This window comes from Cyrtonyx montezumae, unplaced genomic scaffold, assembly GCF_038088225.1.
Source record: "Cyrtonyx montezumae isolate F1298 unplaced genomic scaffold, pur_monq_1.0 scaffold_8, whole genome shotgun sequence".
In the NCBI taxonomy this organism is placed as follows: Eukaryota; Metazoa; Chordata; class Aves; order Galliformes; family Odontophoridae; genus Cyrtonyx; species Cyrtonyx montezumae.
In genome coordinates this window covers 37,493,967-37,511,849 of record NW_027072089.1, presented here as the reverse complement: position 1 = coordinate 37,511,849, position 17,883 = coordinate 37,493,967, and the positions used below count along the sequence as shown (strand labels likewise).

At 36.2% G+C, this 17,883-nt stretch overlaps 1 protein-coding gene across 4 annotated transcripts in view; it reads right to left on the bottom strand.

Moving 5' to 3' along the window:
- The window catches only part of ST18 (ST18 C2H2C-type zinc finger transcription factor), a 48,301-nt gene extending 40,117 nt beyond the window's left edge, over window positions 1-8,184 (bottom strand). The window contains exons 1-4 of one of the 4 annotated variants that reach the window (XM_065752495.1): window positions 7,998-8,178; window positions 4,262-4,647; window positions 3,841-4,183; window positions 848-982 (exon numbers count right to left, since the gene is read on the bottom strand). In XM_065752495.1, coding sequence (XP_065608567.1) covers window positions 848-982; window positions 3,841-4,183; window positions 4,262-4,647; window positions 7,998-8,169 — 1,036 coding nt within the window. In that variant the 5' untranslated portion in view covers window positions 8,170-8,178. Of the gene's footprint in view, window positions 1-847; window positions 983-3,840; window positions 4,648-7,997 lie in introns of all 4 variants that reach the window. The other 3 variants (XM_065752494.1, XM_065752496.1, XM_065752497.1) reach the window with 3 other exon arrangements.
- Window positions 8,185-17,883: the final 9,699 nt, after the last annotated feature.

Below are 17,883 nucleotides of genomic sequence, written 5' to 3'. Positions count from 1 at the left end.
AAACATCTTTGTATGTCTTGTCTCATGTCTTCATTACTCCTTTAGGAATACAGTGTGTCAGGAAAACTGTTCAGTCGAATGATTTGTTCTGTCAGGAATCCTTTTATTTACTGTCTTGCATGCTACTGCAGAAAACAACCTGACTATCTAGGTTGTTTAAACAAATTTTTACATTGTATTTTGGCTTATTATGCAACAATTAATTGCATCACATTGCAGGATTTACACATACACACATACCAGTTTAACATGATCAGTACAGTTAGAAATAAAGAGGGAAATTCAGGCTAGACTAATCACACAAAGATAATACAGCCCTAGGAGAGGGACTTGCTGTGGACCAACACTAGGATGTGTGGATGGAAGTAATCTCATTGAGCTCAGTGGTAAGAAGAGTACTGGAAACATCTTTGGACAGTCATGCCCAGGACTCTATATTACTTTGAGAACAGCAGCCATGGTAGGCTGTTAAAGAAAATCAAATCAAGTTAAAGCTCTGAAATAATAATAAAGGTAATCTCTGTGCTGAAGTACTTATGGAAAGGCATGGGCAAGCAAGATACTCAAGCTACTGTGTGCAAGTCTTCCTGAAAAATGGGGACACTTTGGCTCTGATCTTTGTCTTCCCAGGCCTTTTGAGGAGTCTATTGTATTTGTAATGACTCTAAGCAGAGCTTGAATATCATGAATACAAGAAGTGGGAATGACCAAGATCTGGTTGACAGCTCCCAGACTCGTTCTGCAATCTCACCCAGAAAAAGTAGGTTTCCTTTCCAGCAAGAACACTTGCTACCCACAGCACTAGTCCAGATCCAGTTACTCTGGACTTCAGGGCAATGATACTCACTTTCTAGTGGCACTCTAACTTTGTGAGGGCAGCCTGAGAGACTGCGGTGGTGGGGGTACAGCCCAGTCACGTGCCCTGTGCCGTCACATCCTGGGATGGGACATTTGGTTTCTCTCTTTTCAGGCCTGGGTGAGTCTGCAAAGAAATCAGATAATGATTTTGATTGGTTTTAGACCCCACCTGCACTCAGCTGAGTGCACTTAGCAAGATGACAGTATCTCTTTTGTACTTCAGACATAATTCCTACACAAAAGTTTAGCACAGTCTTAAGTAATTTCAGCATCCGTAAGTTTTTAAACACTGTGTCCTTAAAGTATTGGCTCTTTGCTCTTAGTAAGCCATTTATTTGGTAGACCATATATAGCTTTAGGATTGTAGTGTCATTTATTCCATTCAGGGCTTCAAACAGGACTGAAGCCACAATCCAATAAGCCAGAAAACTGGCAGCATCAGCCAACAGCAAGATCTATAAAGGAATAAATAAATTAAAAAAAAAAAAACAACAAAAAAAACCAACATAAACAATCCTTTACTCTGATAATGTCAGACTGCAGGAAGCAGGGACAACCAAATAAAATAAAAGATGAGGTGTGAAACAAACAAACAAAAACAAAAAATCATTTCAACCAGAAGCCATTCCTTAAATATCGCAGATCTCTAGGCTGTAGGTTCTTTGTTAGGAAACTGAATGCATGCCACTTTACATTTGAGAGGCAAGGCAAGCAGCTCCCTCTGGTACAGATGGCAATGCTACTTTGTGGAATAGCCCACAATGACAGAGTGGAGCAGCCGATACCCTTTCAAAGAGGAGGTCTCAGCCCAGCCCCAGAGCTACCTCTCTGCAATAGCCACAGTGCAATCTCAATTTTTGTTTCAAGCACCTAGAACTGTGCGAGAAGCTATGGTCAAAAAGCTTTTATTTGATTTCCAATGCAGGATCAGAAGTCTGGGCGAGAAAGGAATGTATTCTGGTCCAGAAAATCTCTTGTGAGAAATCTGCAGGAAGTGGCCGCATAAATTGCTGAGGATGGTTTTAGCTCAATCTGTGATTGGCTGCCAACAGCATTCGGTGCTGGGGGAGAAAACAGCTGCAGCCAGTATAGGGAGCAGCCTTCTTCAAGCTCATTTTGTTGGACCGTGAGGTAGGATGTGCTCAGCGGCAGGATCGCCAGAGACAGCTGAGGGTTAAACTTCCTGGCAAGACTTTAGGTAAAAAAAAAACAAAAAATTAAAAATCGAGGAGGAAAGCAAATAGAATGAGCATCAACAGGAGGCCACATGCTTTTTAGAATGACTGCAAATGGAAAGTACTGCAGCAGTGGACAGAGAATAAAGAGAGACCCTAAAATATGATTTAATTTTTCCTGCAGTAATTGGAAAGCTTTATCAGTAAAAAGATGGAAAAATGTAAATTGAAGCCATGTTCTTCTGATGTAGCATCCAAGAAAGAAAATTAAGAGCTGATGGATTTGATGGTGGATTTTCATCGCTAGAAATAAAAAACAGTTATTTATGTGAAAAAAAAAAAAAGTAAAAAAAATCTGTGGCTGATGTTACACTGAATAAAATAGTACAATGTTTATACAGCCTGGAGACAGTCTAACTTGTTCCTGTATGAATGTAACCCCTGAACAAACCTGAAAACTACTGCTAATGATAATATGAAATAAATCAAGGGGGCTAAATTTTTCCATGCTTACCATCACATCTTTCTCTGTGTACTGTGAGAAAGTCACATTGACTCCAATGTGAACCCTACTGAGCAAACCTGGCCTCAAGATAAAAAAATGCACCTGCAAAATTTCTACATGTATCATAGTCATCTGAACAAATAAAGCTTACTGTAGTTTTGCACAGAGGTAGACAAATACCTTGCACAAACAGCTTATGAGATATGTTAATGGAAAGACAGAAGAATGAGCTATATGACATGTATTTTCAGCATGAAAACAATACAAAATATAGCATAGTTGCAAATACTGAAAAAAAAAGTGTAAGCTGTCTTATAGACTAAATGCTTTAGATAACTAAATAACTATAATATTTGCAAATGCCACAATGTCATCTACCTGGACTTTACAGTGCCACTTTGAAGAGTTACCCTAAAGTAATTCTTCCTAAAGTACCCTCTAGAAACAACAAATCCATTTGTTTAACAAAAGCAGAAAATGCAGCTGTGCTAGGGTGGCTTCACCATATTTGAAAGCCAAAAAGGAAAGGTCAAAGGTCAGACTAATGTAATGTTTCTTAATACAGCAGAAAATGTGCTTAAAAAATGACATTTTTCAATGTTCTATAATTACTGTCAGTCAAGGATTTTCATGTCAGACAACCCAGTTTACAAATCAAACCTGAATCTTTTAAATCTCCAGTTCTGGAAGCCTGATTAGATATGGAAGATGGAACAATGTTGCTGCAGTCTTGTAGGATGCCACACAGCACCAGAAACAATAAAGATTTTGGAACTTATTGGTAATTCTACTGATAGTGAATGAGGCAGAGGAGCACACTTGTGTTTTCCTGGCTCTGGTGTGCTGGCTATAGTAAAATGTAAATTTGATACGTGAAGTAGAGAGACCTCAGGAAACACATGGCTTAGGAATTAGGTGATATGTTTGGAAGAGGCCAATTTTTCACTCTAACCAATCCTTAAGCACTGTATTAACGCCTTCTTTTTTGGCTGCTGAAATTCAGGAGGCATGTATTTACACTCTTTGGAGAAGGAGGCAGAGGAGGAGGAGAAGGAGTGTCACTGCCAGCTACACAGCCCTTTTAGTAGCCATTACTGTTCATTTCACATAGCAGTTTGGCAGGAAGCCAGGTACCCAGTGTTTAACCTGGTCAGATGTAAGGCACTAGTGTGAAGGTACATAATTAGCGAAATTACCAGCTACATTCCAGATTCTTTACTGTTTCTATAAAACCTAGCTCGGAGCTCTCTATCAGTCACAAGATAAATACTTAAGTAAGAACAGACAAAAATGCTTCCTTACGTTTGTTGCTAAATAACTGTCTCCCACCAACATCAATTACTTTGGTTTGTCTCCTCTCCCCTGCTAGATGCTCCAGGAGAAACCTATCCAGTTCCTTGTAGGTGCTGTGAAACACATGCCCTTGCTCTGCCTGCAGAGCTATTGCTTCTTCTAGCAAACTCAAGTTCCCTTTTGCTTTGTCCAGCTCAACTGACATTTCTGTGGTTTCTGACAGGCACTCGTTGTCATCTTCTTCGCTTTCAGGGAACGCATTCTGAATTCTCTTCTCAAAAGGATCTGGGAGTGACTCCTGGGGTGCTCTTAGCTCTGCTTCTGAATCACAAAGTGTTTCACAAGGGTCAAACTCATCCTCCTCCTTCTTAATTTCTGGGACTTCCAAGATGCTAGGTTGATTACACTCTACAATGTATTTCTGAGTTACATGGGGCTTTACAGTAGTTTCTTCTGAGAAATTTGAGGAGCTGTCCCACTCATTATCCATCATTTCAGAGTTACTTTCGTTTTCCTCAGATGAACAATATTTTGGGTCAGAAATAACATTTTTTTCCTTTCCTTCAGCTGAGTCAATCATGTAACATTCATCAGTGTCATCACTTTCTATTTTTAAGGATTGAATGCCACTGTCATTTAGATTTTCTGCCACTGATTGACTGGGTGCATCTTTTGCAATTTTTCCACTGTTCATCAGAGATTTGGCCATGGCATCTTGGTAATCGTGGCATCTGGTGTAATTCTCTTTTCTTTGACTGGAATTTTCTTGCCCACCTGAATGAGGGGTTTCCTCAGATGGTTTTGCAGTCCTTTCCTCTGAATGAGAAAATAGCAAGAGGAAAACATGTAAGAAATACTTTTTTTTTTTTGTATCTTTTAGAAGTGATATGAAGATATTAAAATTTTCCATTTCTTTACTCAGAGGTACCCTTAAATGGTTGAATTCACCAATGCTGTATTTGAAATTACTATCTGTAGCATCAGGAAAAGTCCTTCTTTATGTTATAGTTTATTATTGCCACATTTGGCTGTTGGTGAATAAATATACTCTCTTATAACATACACTTTCACATATATTTGTGTAAATATAATATGCTATATATATGCACGCATAGAGGTACTATATATGCAGAACCTATGTCATATACACATAAACATATACAAACACACACACATTTGAAAATTCCTCTAAAATAAATTTTCACTTTCTTTTCATCTAAGATTCCTAAGTATTTTCTCAAAGTAGATGCTAATTACTTTTTGAGTCCCATGAAAGACCTTGAAGAAAGAAAAATATCCATACTTCACTAAGGGCAAGCTCCTGGTCACCATTGCAATTGCCACATTAAGTGATAGATCAGGTCATGCACAGGCAAACAGAAATGGTTGTTATGTACAGATTCATAAAGGGCTTGTTAAAGACACCACTGAAGTGCATCCTGTCTTTATAAACATCTTTCTTCAGAAGAAAAGCAGCAGGCAGATGGTAACAGAGGCTGCATGTAGGAGAGGTAGACGGTGTGGAAGACAATATGCTTTTTGTATCTCATTTAATTTTTTTATAAACATTTCCTCTGACAAGGACACTCAAAAATACATCTCCATCATCTTCCTTTCTGGTAATTATCTCTCTAAAATCAACACTGGTTTGCCAGGATCAAGTAAATATTGCCATAGTAACTAAAAGCATTTTTGGATGAAGGGAAGAATTTAGTCACAACACTAGCCCCTTCAATAATGCTGATTATAGGGTACATTCTTTTGTTGGGATCTATTCAACATAAACTGAAAAATTTAACATTTTACTTCCTAGAAAGGAGGATGAATAAACAAGCACAGACTATTTCCCAAGATGTGTCAGTTCTCTCTTGAATCACAGGAACTCCAGGTTTAAATAATAAATTAGGCATAGTCTAAAATGCAAATGAAGTTTCTCTCCATAACACAGTGAGCTATTAAGAGAAAGTGTAAAGGGTTATGATAATTTTAAAGTATTATGAACTACAGAAAACAAATAAAAAGCATTTTCAGTGAATATGTCCAATTCATTGAACTATTCTCTCAATCCACTTAACTACCCACATGTGTACAATAATGATTTATAGACATTATACCTAATTATGCATATTTGGGCTGTGTTAGAGTGCCTAACAAAAGCTCTAGAAAGCAACAATTACCTCTGTTGCTTAGCTACATAGTTTAAAATATTCCTATTAAGTGCAGATTATTGTGGAGGGGAAAAGGGGGACAAAAATGCACATGTGCACCACAATGCATTTCACTTTACTGCTGCCAAACTGTTAGCATTTTGGGTCATTTCCAGTTTACATAATTGTTTGGTTCAACTGTTTGTTATATGTTAAAAGAAAATATTGATTAATTCTTATTATTCTTCAGAAAATTGGACTCACGCAGGGAGAGGTGGTCTTGTGCACTGTGTGCATGAAGTTGTGTTTTAAAAAAATGTCTGTAGTCCTTAGTGTAACTTTTTAGCAGCTGTTCTGCTACCACACACATTGCTATATTCTGAATAAAGAAGTCTGTTGTCTTTACATCTCAGCAAGTAAGAATGATCATTTGGCTCTATAACAAACTTTAGTCAAATGGGTTTTATTATTTGCTCTTCTGCCATTTGGAGAATGACACATTAACATCAATGAGTCATTTCAAAAAAGTAAGAAGTTATTTCTCCCCACTATTCAGAAATAAAAATAAATTTAAAAACTTGTTAATAGCAGTACATATTTTCAATTATTTTTCTAGATAAAAGATGAAAAATAATACAAAGGCATCATAACTTAGGTGATTGCTCCTTAAACCATCATGATTGATACTAAAATGAGGAATTTTACAAATGCAATGTTAAAAAGTGCCTTGTTTAACCAGTTTTAATGATTCAAATGTCTCAGCTTTGCTTTTCACTCTGTAGATTGTAAATTTAATTTAGAAATAATCAGAACGCAGCTTAGTTTACAGTTGCACCAATACATTATCTGACGTATTAACAGGTGAACTAACAAGAATGAAAACTTCGCAATAAAATTAGTAATATTAAAGTAAGAATTTAAAAGTAAACCTAAATATCCAGTTAGCTTTATGTTCTAGCTGAATTTTGTTCATAGATACTCAACTGGTAAAATGAATCCAGAAGGAATAGATTGCATTATCAGTGACAAAAACAATTGCAAGAAGTCTAATATGTATCAGATTCACCTTTTTAAAAAAAAAAAAATTCTCATAACTGAATGAGTGGGTGGAAATAGGGTTCTCCTACATTTATGTTAATGGTCTGGCTCAACACTTGTTCTTTTTTTTACAAAAAAAAAAAAATTAATAAGTTAAGTTCATCTGTACATGGCACAAGTTCTACCTGTATAATCATCAAAATATTTTCCCTTCATTGAGTTCTTCAAGTTGTGCGAAAGAAAGACATGAGGAAAATTAAAACAAACTACTCAGGGCAGATCCATTTTTGCAGGAACCAGGCTGAATCCATACAAGATAGATCAAATATAATGTATGTATCTTAAAAAATAATAAAGAAAAAAATAGGGGGAGGAGAGAGAGAGGGAGAGGGAGAGGGAGGGAGAGGGAAAGACGAACTATACCTATATCTTTCTGTATCCCTATGCTCTTCTATATTTTGAAGTGTACACATTGTAGAAGTTTCAATAAACTGTCAGGCATAGCTGGCTTAGCACAGTTTAAATAACAAGTATAAAAGTGCTGAGTCTAATAATTGTGTTAATCAGAACACACCTAGCAGTCACTTGCATGAAATTGCTTTGCTAAATGTTAAAGTCAACAATGTTTTGCTAAGCACTTTTTTTCCTAAGAGCTCTATATATTCTGGTGAAAATCTGCTCTTCATAAATGTGCTTTTATCTGGTGGGCTTAACCTTGTTCTTTGACAGAGCTAGTGGAGAAGCAGATGCTGCTCCATATCTGACCTGCTGCAGTAGTTGTCTCTCTGTGTGACCTACAAAGCATTTACTAGGCCCCAAAAGGAGTTTGTATAAAATAATTGGATGGTTAAACCTAGATAGAAATGTGCTATTGCAACTCCATTATAGGCTGAACGTATTCTGCATCCTTTTTGAAAACAATATTTCATAGTTTCTGTTCTGTGGAACGCAGGTATGAGTGGAGCTACATTACACGATTACCTGGAATTGAACTGCTATCGAGGACACCGATACTCTCCTGTAAATCTGTCCTGTCTTCATTTTCTTCTTTGCATTCCACACTGGGACTGTAGTGGCGAGGCTTCATTAACAGAGACTTCCTTTTGTTTACAGGAACACCTGAAATCTGTTCTTCAGCTCTTCTCTTAGCCATGGAGCATCTGTAGGCACTGCAATGATTAATGGACAATGACAGAGAAAAAAAGTGAGAGAAGCAAAGGATAAATTGTTTAAAAAACTACAATCATCCTCCCATTTACATTTCATGTGTGCAGGAGAGGACTGACACAATACCAATTCACTTAAAGCTGGGGCAAATTGTGTTTAGCGAATATTTAATTTTAGCTCGCATAGTCAAAGTTTTCATGATGCTGGCAAATTCTCTATTCTTTTGAGCACTGCCAAAATCTCTCTGGGGGAAGGGGAATGAAGAGGAAGACAAAATTAAAAGACCATAACTCAACATGCTTAATCTTAAGTAATCATATGTTAATCCAAGCTCTGCAGTAGAATAAATACACCAGGAAGGGATGAACAAAGATGTAGGCTTGGCTGATAATCCAGAAAAAACAGCTAATGGGAAAAATATACCACCATTTATACAATATACTTTAGGTCCACTGTCTTTACACTAGTAGTACATTTGCTTGTGTACTTTGTGTTGCTGACCACAGAGGTTTTATCCATTCATTTTTTGATAACTGGTTGACATCACATTTAAGATAAGCATGTTACACTGTGACTTAATGTTCAATTTTATTATCTTTGATATTAACTAAAAAAGTCCACACAGAATTGGGGTGGAAGAATGTAATAAATGTCTAATTTTGTTTTTGGATTTGTATATCAGATGCAATCATCAGGCCCCATTCAGACTGTGCAATGGTTCCCACTTTAATACAGTTCTCCATATCTGCTTATGCTAACAGAATTGCAGCAGCATCACATCTTGGAATGTGCCAGAATGTTGGCACATGCCAATTTCTTGTTACACCCAGCTCTGTAGATTGTGTCTTCTTAGGTACATTTGTTGCTGCTTTGTGAATCCTTTTTGAACAAACTTCCTTGTCATCTCTATAGACAGAAACATGGCAAAGCTGTTTATAATAAACCATGCTTATTATAAAACCATGTTGAGACTTTGACACAAACAGGTACTGTGTATGATGAGAAAATACAACACATATTAGATACAATCATAGAAATATTACAGATGAGAGATCATATTTTTCATTCCTTTGCTTTGAGCCAATTCTTTCCACATACTCACAATAAGCTGAAGAAGCAACCACATATATTGAATTCAGTCATCACATGCAGTTCAACAACATAACACATTTGAAAGACACTGCACATTAATCCCACTAAAAACTAGTTTTTTGTTATAAACTGTGCAAACCATCCCCTGAGAAAGACCTTGTCTAAATATTTTACTTCTGTATGACTGACATGAGAAGAGATAACTGATTTATAATGAGGAAGATTTTCAGCAGATTTGATATATTTCTTTCAGCTCCTACAAGGTCTATGTATTGATCTGTGTATTAATATGCTTTCAGAGAAATTTAACAAAGCTTTGTCCACCATACACCTGATCTGTATGGTATATAGGTGTTACATTGTGCAGTACCTCACGTAATAGGCTCAAACTTTCACCTCACTCTTTAAAATTGCTTTTTGGGTAAGTGATATTGTGCAGTTTTATTGTTGTCCCATACACAGTATTCTAAGAAATTTATGCAGTATGCATGATGGTATTCATATTATGTCTGTCAGCAATGAAATAAATAACTATATGAGTCTGTGTAATCCATTCAATGGTTTCTCAACCCTAGGTGCCCTCAGGGTGCATTACAAGTCTACAAGATGCCCTTAGGTGCTAGATTTTGCATTTGGCTCACTGACTTAGCTGCAAGATTTGCAAAAAATAAAAAGAAAAAACATCCATGTCTGCAGATAACTCCTATTGGTTAAACATATTACAAGCTCTGCAGCACAAATTAATCCTTCCAAGGTATCTTATGTGCACTAAATTGGCTCAGGTTCTGATTGTTTTGGATGAAAGCATATGACTTAACTTCAGCATTTTGTTTAAAAAGATACCCATTCTTGGCTAAGCACCTTTTTGGCAATTCATCACTGCAAACATGAAGGACATGGAAATATGATGATCTGCAGTTTAAGGGGAATGTTACAATTCTACCATATGCACCTTAAACACAGCGGATATTCATGATCTTCTGAAAGCTAAAATGCTATGGGCATTAGCATCACTGGACACTAACCATCATCTGTAGTTGAATATACTCAGACTTCTTAGTTATTTCTCTGTTTATGAATAGAGGATAACATGAATACCATATTAAAGGTCAGAATCACAATAGAGTTTAAGTGTCCCCTTCAAATTATGTCTATATAACAGACATCAGAGATGGATGTAGTACAAATATGCACAGTTTCTAAAAAAGTACAATCCAATCTTTCTAAATTAATAATTGTGAATGACAGTACCATTCATGCTGGTTCAGGCAAAATGAATAAATGACAAATGTTTGAATACACACAATTGCTTTATTAACCAAAATCTTCGCAGAGTTTCCCTTTGAATCTCCTTCATTTATTTGTCAAGCTTCACATTTATCGTCATAGCTCATGTAACAGCATTTGGTATAATATAAATTTCCAGTGTTTAATTCCCCTTTGACAAAGCTACAGCTGTTTCTTACACAAATATAATTAATAGATTTTTAGAACAGAAGATCCAATCAGATCATCTAGTATCCTGCCCTCTTTAACACAGGTCACAGAACTTCCCCTAGCTCTTCAGCATTAATCCTGTAACTTGTCTGACTATTTTATATCTTCCAGTCTAGGTAAGGAAAAACATAATCGGAATGCAAGGTGATCGCTGGATTCTTGTTCACTACCTACAATATTTTTCTAGGAACTCAGTGTTAGCTGTCAACTCACTGGTCTTTCACCATGAAAGACAGCCAAACTGACATTTGTACACCATAGACAAGATGAGCCTTAGAGTACTGCTGCCATCTGCTACCTGTATTCTTTCTTTGAGAAACAAGAGTGCAAGAATACCACTTGACAGCAACTATTACAGTCTGGCAGGAGCAGCAACAGCTTGTTAAAGGTTACTCATAGGACCCCATTGTCCCCCATGTGTTCTTTTGGTTCATAATGGAGCAACATTCTGAAGCAGAAGCAACTTCAAGATCTGTTTTGATCAAACTTTGTCCTCAGTATTCTCAGTTTACTGTACTAAATCAAAAACTGCTTCACCACTGTCAGAACAGAAAGCCTACACATCTGCCTGGAAGATCATCAGTCATGTTACAAAGTTTTCTGTCATCTTGTTCTTATCCTATTTGTTTCCGTACATGAATACCCACTCACTCAGATTTACTCTATACTTCCCATCATTTAACATAAGTGACTACATAAGATTCAACCTTAAAATAATTCCTGATACCTTTCATTCTGATTACAGAGGGATAAAAAACAATTGTTACTTCTTTCCTAGGAGAAGCAAATTGCTTTCCACAGGCCAAGAATAGGTTTTTCAACTCCAGCAGGATACTCTTGTTTTTGATGGTGACTGTTTAAACTTCAAGTTTTGTCTTAAAATGGAATTGACTAGTTTGCAATAGGCAGTTTAAAGATCTATCACATAACAGAAATCCCCTTTTTTTTCTGCATCAAAGTGCTTAAAAATACAAATGAGAATAAAACCAGGAAAACAACTCCACAAGTGGTTGCTTTTTCAATCACTTACACATTATTTGTTTATTACTTCATAGTGGACACTGTGAATTTAACCACTTTGAAAGTAAAATGTTTGTGCCTTTGTAACATCCATGGCATGTTGATTTTATCTCTGTCTTAAAAAGTTGCAATTTCTCTCTTTTCCTTCTGCGTATTCACACACACACACACACACACACACTCACACACATACGTACGTTAGCACAGATTTGTCAAGCTGTAGTTTTTCAAATGGTAAACCTATAATTTAGCTTCTCTATTACTCATCCCATAAATTCAACATCTAATAATTTTGTTGCTATTTATCAATGGCTTGCTTGTTGTCATGGAACACTGATTCAGCTGTCAAGGTTATTTGGCAATCTGAGGCTTATAAACCAGGAGAAGTTCTTTTTGTCATGAACTCAAAGTCAATGCATAATTCTTCCCCAAATTAAATGTACTTATATTTTATGAATAATAAGTAATTTTAGCACTTTTATAAAGAACAGATTTTTAATGTTATTTTTTTAGTCAATGACTCAGCTAGTGTCAGATGCAGTGTGATCCAAAAGGTTAATATCTAAGGCATATAAGACCTACTTGCATGTATTGAGGCATACATTGGTAATATACAGATACCATTGGTTTGCATCCACAAAGCAATGCCTTAGAAGAGAGAGCAATCCTCACAATCTACAGCTTTTCCTATTACTGAAATTGTGATGTCCATCTTTTTTTGTAGTTGGTTCATCTAAGTGGTGTGTATGTCAAACCTTTAACCTGTCTTTAATCACTTTGTAGCCAGCAAAGATTTTTGTCATTTATCCGTTGGCAAAATTTCCAGAAAAATTCCTCTGGGGAATTTTTTCTTTTTTATTATTCAAAGCAGCCTGCAAGTTGGAAAAGCATGATAACTGACATAAGAATTGCCATAGTGGGTGAAAACAGGGGTACTTTTGGCCTGATGACTAGTGTTTCCTACTGTCTATAATGAATGCCATGTTAAATAATAAGAACAGAATACACCTAACATATGCTCCTTAGCTTAAGGAGAGAAAATAATTGTCCTTGAATATCAACGACTTTTCATGTATTGTCTAATACTATTTAAGGATTCTGCTCTTCATGCAAGTTTGTGCAAGAATAATTAATGGAACATTTCAGTTTGTGGAGAAAACAATTGAATACTTAGTCTGAGTTACCAAAAGGTTGATAACTTAGCTATGCTACAAAGGTAAACATTAGACTACTGAATTCCATTTAAAGGATATATACTCTTCTGATCTGCAGAATCATTTATCTATACACCAGCAGAAAAAAAAAAAAGAAGGTTAGCTCAACTACACCTTAATTAGATTGTGAGTAAATATATTTTTTGCTCCTTTAGGTCTTGATCAAATTTGTTCACAGACTTGCAGATGTCCCATGATGTCAAATACTACTTATTTCTTACAAGTGGGAAAAGTTGATATGCTAGGATTCAGGAACGCATTACTCACAGCTGAACCTATAGCTTGCAAATGTCTGTCATATTTGGACTTTCTTCTAAGAATTTTAAGGCCGCAGAGGTACTGAAAAGGAATAGAAATTCTGAATGCTTCCCTAACTTAATGCTTTTCTACATCTTCTAGTTACCTAAGAAATAGATGAATTGGATTCTAACTAACTGCCTAGTGGCTCCCGAGGGATTAGACTACAACTATATGTCTCTAATCCCTCAAATTCAAAGAAAAAATCTTGAGCTCCACATAAGCTGACCATCAGGAGAAATGACTAGCACTGGATACAGGAAGGGGATGATTGTATGTTGATTAAAATGACATTGATGTAATCATTTACAGAACTAAGTATGCTTGAAGTTCCTGAAAGGATCCGCAATACTGGACTCCAAAGAAACACAGCATGGACTGTCTCATCATTGCAACTGAAGATCCAAATACTGTAAATTACATGTACTTCAGATGGACATTAGTGGTTGAGGAGGAAGGTGGAAAGTAACTATAAACCAACTATCTGTTTTCAGATTTATGTTTAAGTTAGATTCATGTTCTGTTTCCTTAAGTAATCCTTACTGTTTGCAGAGACTGCATGTAAATAGCCTAGTTGGAGTGGGAGTATTAATATTCTCAGTTTGGGTTTCTCTAAAAGTAGGAGGAGGCAGACTATTAAGACACTATCTCATCGTAGTCAGAAGTTAGACTTCACAGAAAGTCTAAAAAGCCATAACATCGGTCAAGTCAGCACAAAATATTCATTATCCAAAGGCTAGGATGTTGTTTTCAATGCCATTAAATTACTGAACATTAAAGAATCCACATATTCCGATTATATACAAAGACAAATTCTAAATTCAGAAAACTAGTTAAAACGTACTTTTAAGTGACATAGGTTACTTTTAGATTTTACAAATAGAGAGAGAGCATAATTTTCTAATGGTAGAAAGTAAATTGAATCAATTTTGATGGAATGTAAAAGCATACAAGGTTTAAACCCCTGGAAAAATAATAATTAAATAGAAATTCCATTTACAATATTCCACTATAATATCCTTATAGGTGCCAGGTAGTAAACTAAGCAAAGTCAATCAAAGGTCATTAAAAATGTCTTTTTTAATTAAATACAAATTTATGATAGAATCATAGAATCATAGAATCATAGAATCATAGAATCATAGAATCATAGAATCATAGAATCATAGAATCATAGAATCATAGAATCATAGAATCATAGAATGGCCTGGGTTGAAAAGGACCTCGAAGATCATCTAGATCATGCTGCCAACCACTAGACCACTTGACCATGCTGCCCAGAGCCACATCCAGCCTTGCCTTGAATGCCTCCAGGGATGGGGCATCCACAACCTCTCTGGACAACCTGTTACTGCGTCACCACCCTCTGTGTGAAAAACTTCTTCCTAACATCTAACCTAAATCGCCCCTGTCTTAGTTTAAAACCATTCCCCCTTGTCCTCTCACTATCTACCCATGTAAAAAGTTTATTTATCTCATGTTTATAAACTCCCTTTAAATACTGGAAGTCTGAAATGAGGTCTTCCAGTACCTTGTCTGTTCTGTGTACTACATACATTCTCAAAATTTATACAGGATTACATTTTGATGCTTCAATGCTAAAATATACTTCCTATTCGTAAACATTATTCTACTTGAGGGATATGATAGTACAGTTAACAGATGTTTTGTATGTCACCAGATTTTCTCACTGAATAGTGGAATGTGCTGAAACACAGCACATATGAAAAGACCATTCTACCTACCTACAAAAATAAAATTTGGAAATTTTTATGAATTTGGAGATGTGAGAAAATTACGCATGGAAAGAAACAACTGCTTGTTTTATGAGTTAGAGGTGGCAACACATTGTCTAGCTGAAGATCTTCGAGAAGTAAAAATGTCAATTGAGAAAACTGTAATCAGTGGATGAGCTACAATTCACTGGCTGCCCAAGAGCAGAAAAAAAAACTCTAGATGAGAATTCTTGAAATATCTTTTGGAATAGAATTCATCAGATAAGAGTAATCTCCTTCCATCAACATTTTAAAACATTAAAATAGCAAGAGATCAAACTAATAAACAACTAGATTGTCATAGGGATCTGTTGAACTGGTATCACTGAAGTAACGATAGAAGCACAGAACTAGCATGACAAAGATAATTAAAGAAAATAAAAATGTTTCTTATTTTTTATTAGATCACAACAAAATGCATTTCACCTCTTTCTGTCACTAACAAAGCCATAGAAACCAAAACATTTGGCTTACAAGCTGTATCTGTGAAAGGGACAGGGTTTGTTCCTGTGCATTGCAGCAATCATTCCAGGGTTAAAGGGCATTCCACAAATAGAAAATGTAACTGTCATACATGGGCAATGCTCTTTTTCTCAAATGTCAGAGTTGTGAAAAGTTCAGTCCATACCTGGGCCAAGATGAAAGGAAAGCACATGAGGTATAGATGAGAAGAAAGATAAAAAAAAAAGAAAGATAAAAGGGGAATTCATATTTATGAACACTAATATGAGGAAAATAAGCTCAGTAACTTTAGGATACTAAAGTGTCTGTCTATACACACAAATTAAAGATTTAGCCAGGAAAAAGGTAACAGAACTAGACAGGTAATAATGTGGAGAAAATATTGCATGATAGCTGAAAGCTGGGCAAGGATGATGTTGAAAGATACATTTTATTTTAAAAAGACATATAAGAAAAGCAAAAGAGTTGCCACAGCCTTATTGGTAAAAGAGGATTTATTAGCCCCCATGAAAAGAGGCTGGGGAAAAATGGCTAATTGTGTTGAGTCATTATATACTGAGCTTGGAGTTGTTTCAGACAGTAAACTAAATGTTATAGTTCACCTGAACAACTGGACTGTGAAACAACTGAGTGAATAAAATGAAGTGCTTTAAGAGTGGAGCGATGGAAAGTCAGCAAAAACACATGAAAAGACATGTAGTTACAGTGAAGTCTAACCGTGTGATGCCTGAGGCTAAAAGACAAGGATTTCAGGCTGCAATAGACACATTTGGGTTAGAATAAGAACTCAAAATATAATTAACATGCTCAAGAAATCACACTTCAAATCTCACTCTATTTTAAACTACAGTTTGCTATGTTAGTATGGTTTTCTCCACAGAAAAGACAACTCAGAGGACAGCACAGATTCCGATTCTCTTTTCTGAGTTTCTTGTTCCAGTTTAAAAGCTTGTGGGAACATAATGATAGTCAGATATATCACATATAAATATTATTATTTAAATATGTAATGAAATGAATGACTACATCAAGGTTTTATTCTAATGCTCACAGTTCAAGAATTCTATGTAGCCAGAGACAGATTTGGACCCTTTAACAACGGATAAGTTATGTTTATTAAAAGACAGTTTGGATAAAATTTATTTTTTATTTACTGGAACTCAAGAAAGTCTTGAACTCAGTGATCTGAATGAGTGCCCGAGAGTTTGGCTTGAAGAAGAAAGCATCCTATCTCTGTTGAAGGATCCAGCCTTCTCCCCTTCCCCTCCCCTCCCTTGAGTGTCAACAAGATCGTCTTCATTCTCTTCTCCTCCAACTTTTTGGGTGTTATCCAGTCTTCCTAAATCCAATCTTCCTACTCCCTTTTTCATTCAGTCATCTGTCTCTGCTCATGTGTTCAATAATACCTTCTTGGACCCAAGCCAAGAATGTGGCTCAGAATGGATTAAATTCATAGTCAGAACTACAGATCATCCATACAATCTCTAGATCCAGAAAGCCTTACATGTGAATGGCCAGCCTGCTAGCTGCCATAAATTTGTAAACAAAAAGCATGTATATTACTTCAGTTTGGCTACAGAAGATGTAAAAGAGGATAAAGAGAGTAAGACTTTCTTTCTTTTCTTTTTTTCTTTTTTGGACAACAGACAATGGGATCCTAAGTAATTCATTGCCAGAAGTATCTATTTAACGCAGGAGGTTCCTGGCTAAATTCTTTTTATTCTTTACCCTTCTTTATTGTCTCTTACCTGCATGTAGTCTGTTTTGGCTTGCTTGGCTGAATCCACCCTTGACATCAGCTAGGCAGAGCAATGCAACTAGTAATAATATTTAACTCATCATAGATATAGGGATGGCAGAAAACGGTGGCTAACATTTCATTCCTTATGTAGTTTGTGGTCATCCACAGAGAACAGATCTGCCAGAATATGAAACAACCATTTTGGGCTCTAATGTTTTGATATGTTCTGTCACTCAATCAAAAGCATTAAGGCATACTCAACTTGAAGTTCTAGTACATGGTTAGGAGGATAAAATTTATTGTGGGCTGATGACACTGAAGTTGTGATAGTGTAGATAATGTCTCCAGGAATACATTAAATAACCTAAATTTTTAGTTCAGAGCAAGGAGCATTACAAAATCATAGAATCATACAATCATAGAACCATAGAACTGCTTGGGTTGGAAGGAACCTTGAAGACCTTAGTTCCCACATCCCTGTCTTGAGCAGGGCTGCCACCCACTGGATGGAGTTGCCCAGGACCCCATCCAACCTGGACCTGGCACCACTTAACCTTGAAAAGAACTTTCAGGTAGAAAAAAGTTGCGAATAAATACATGCC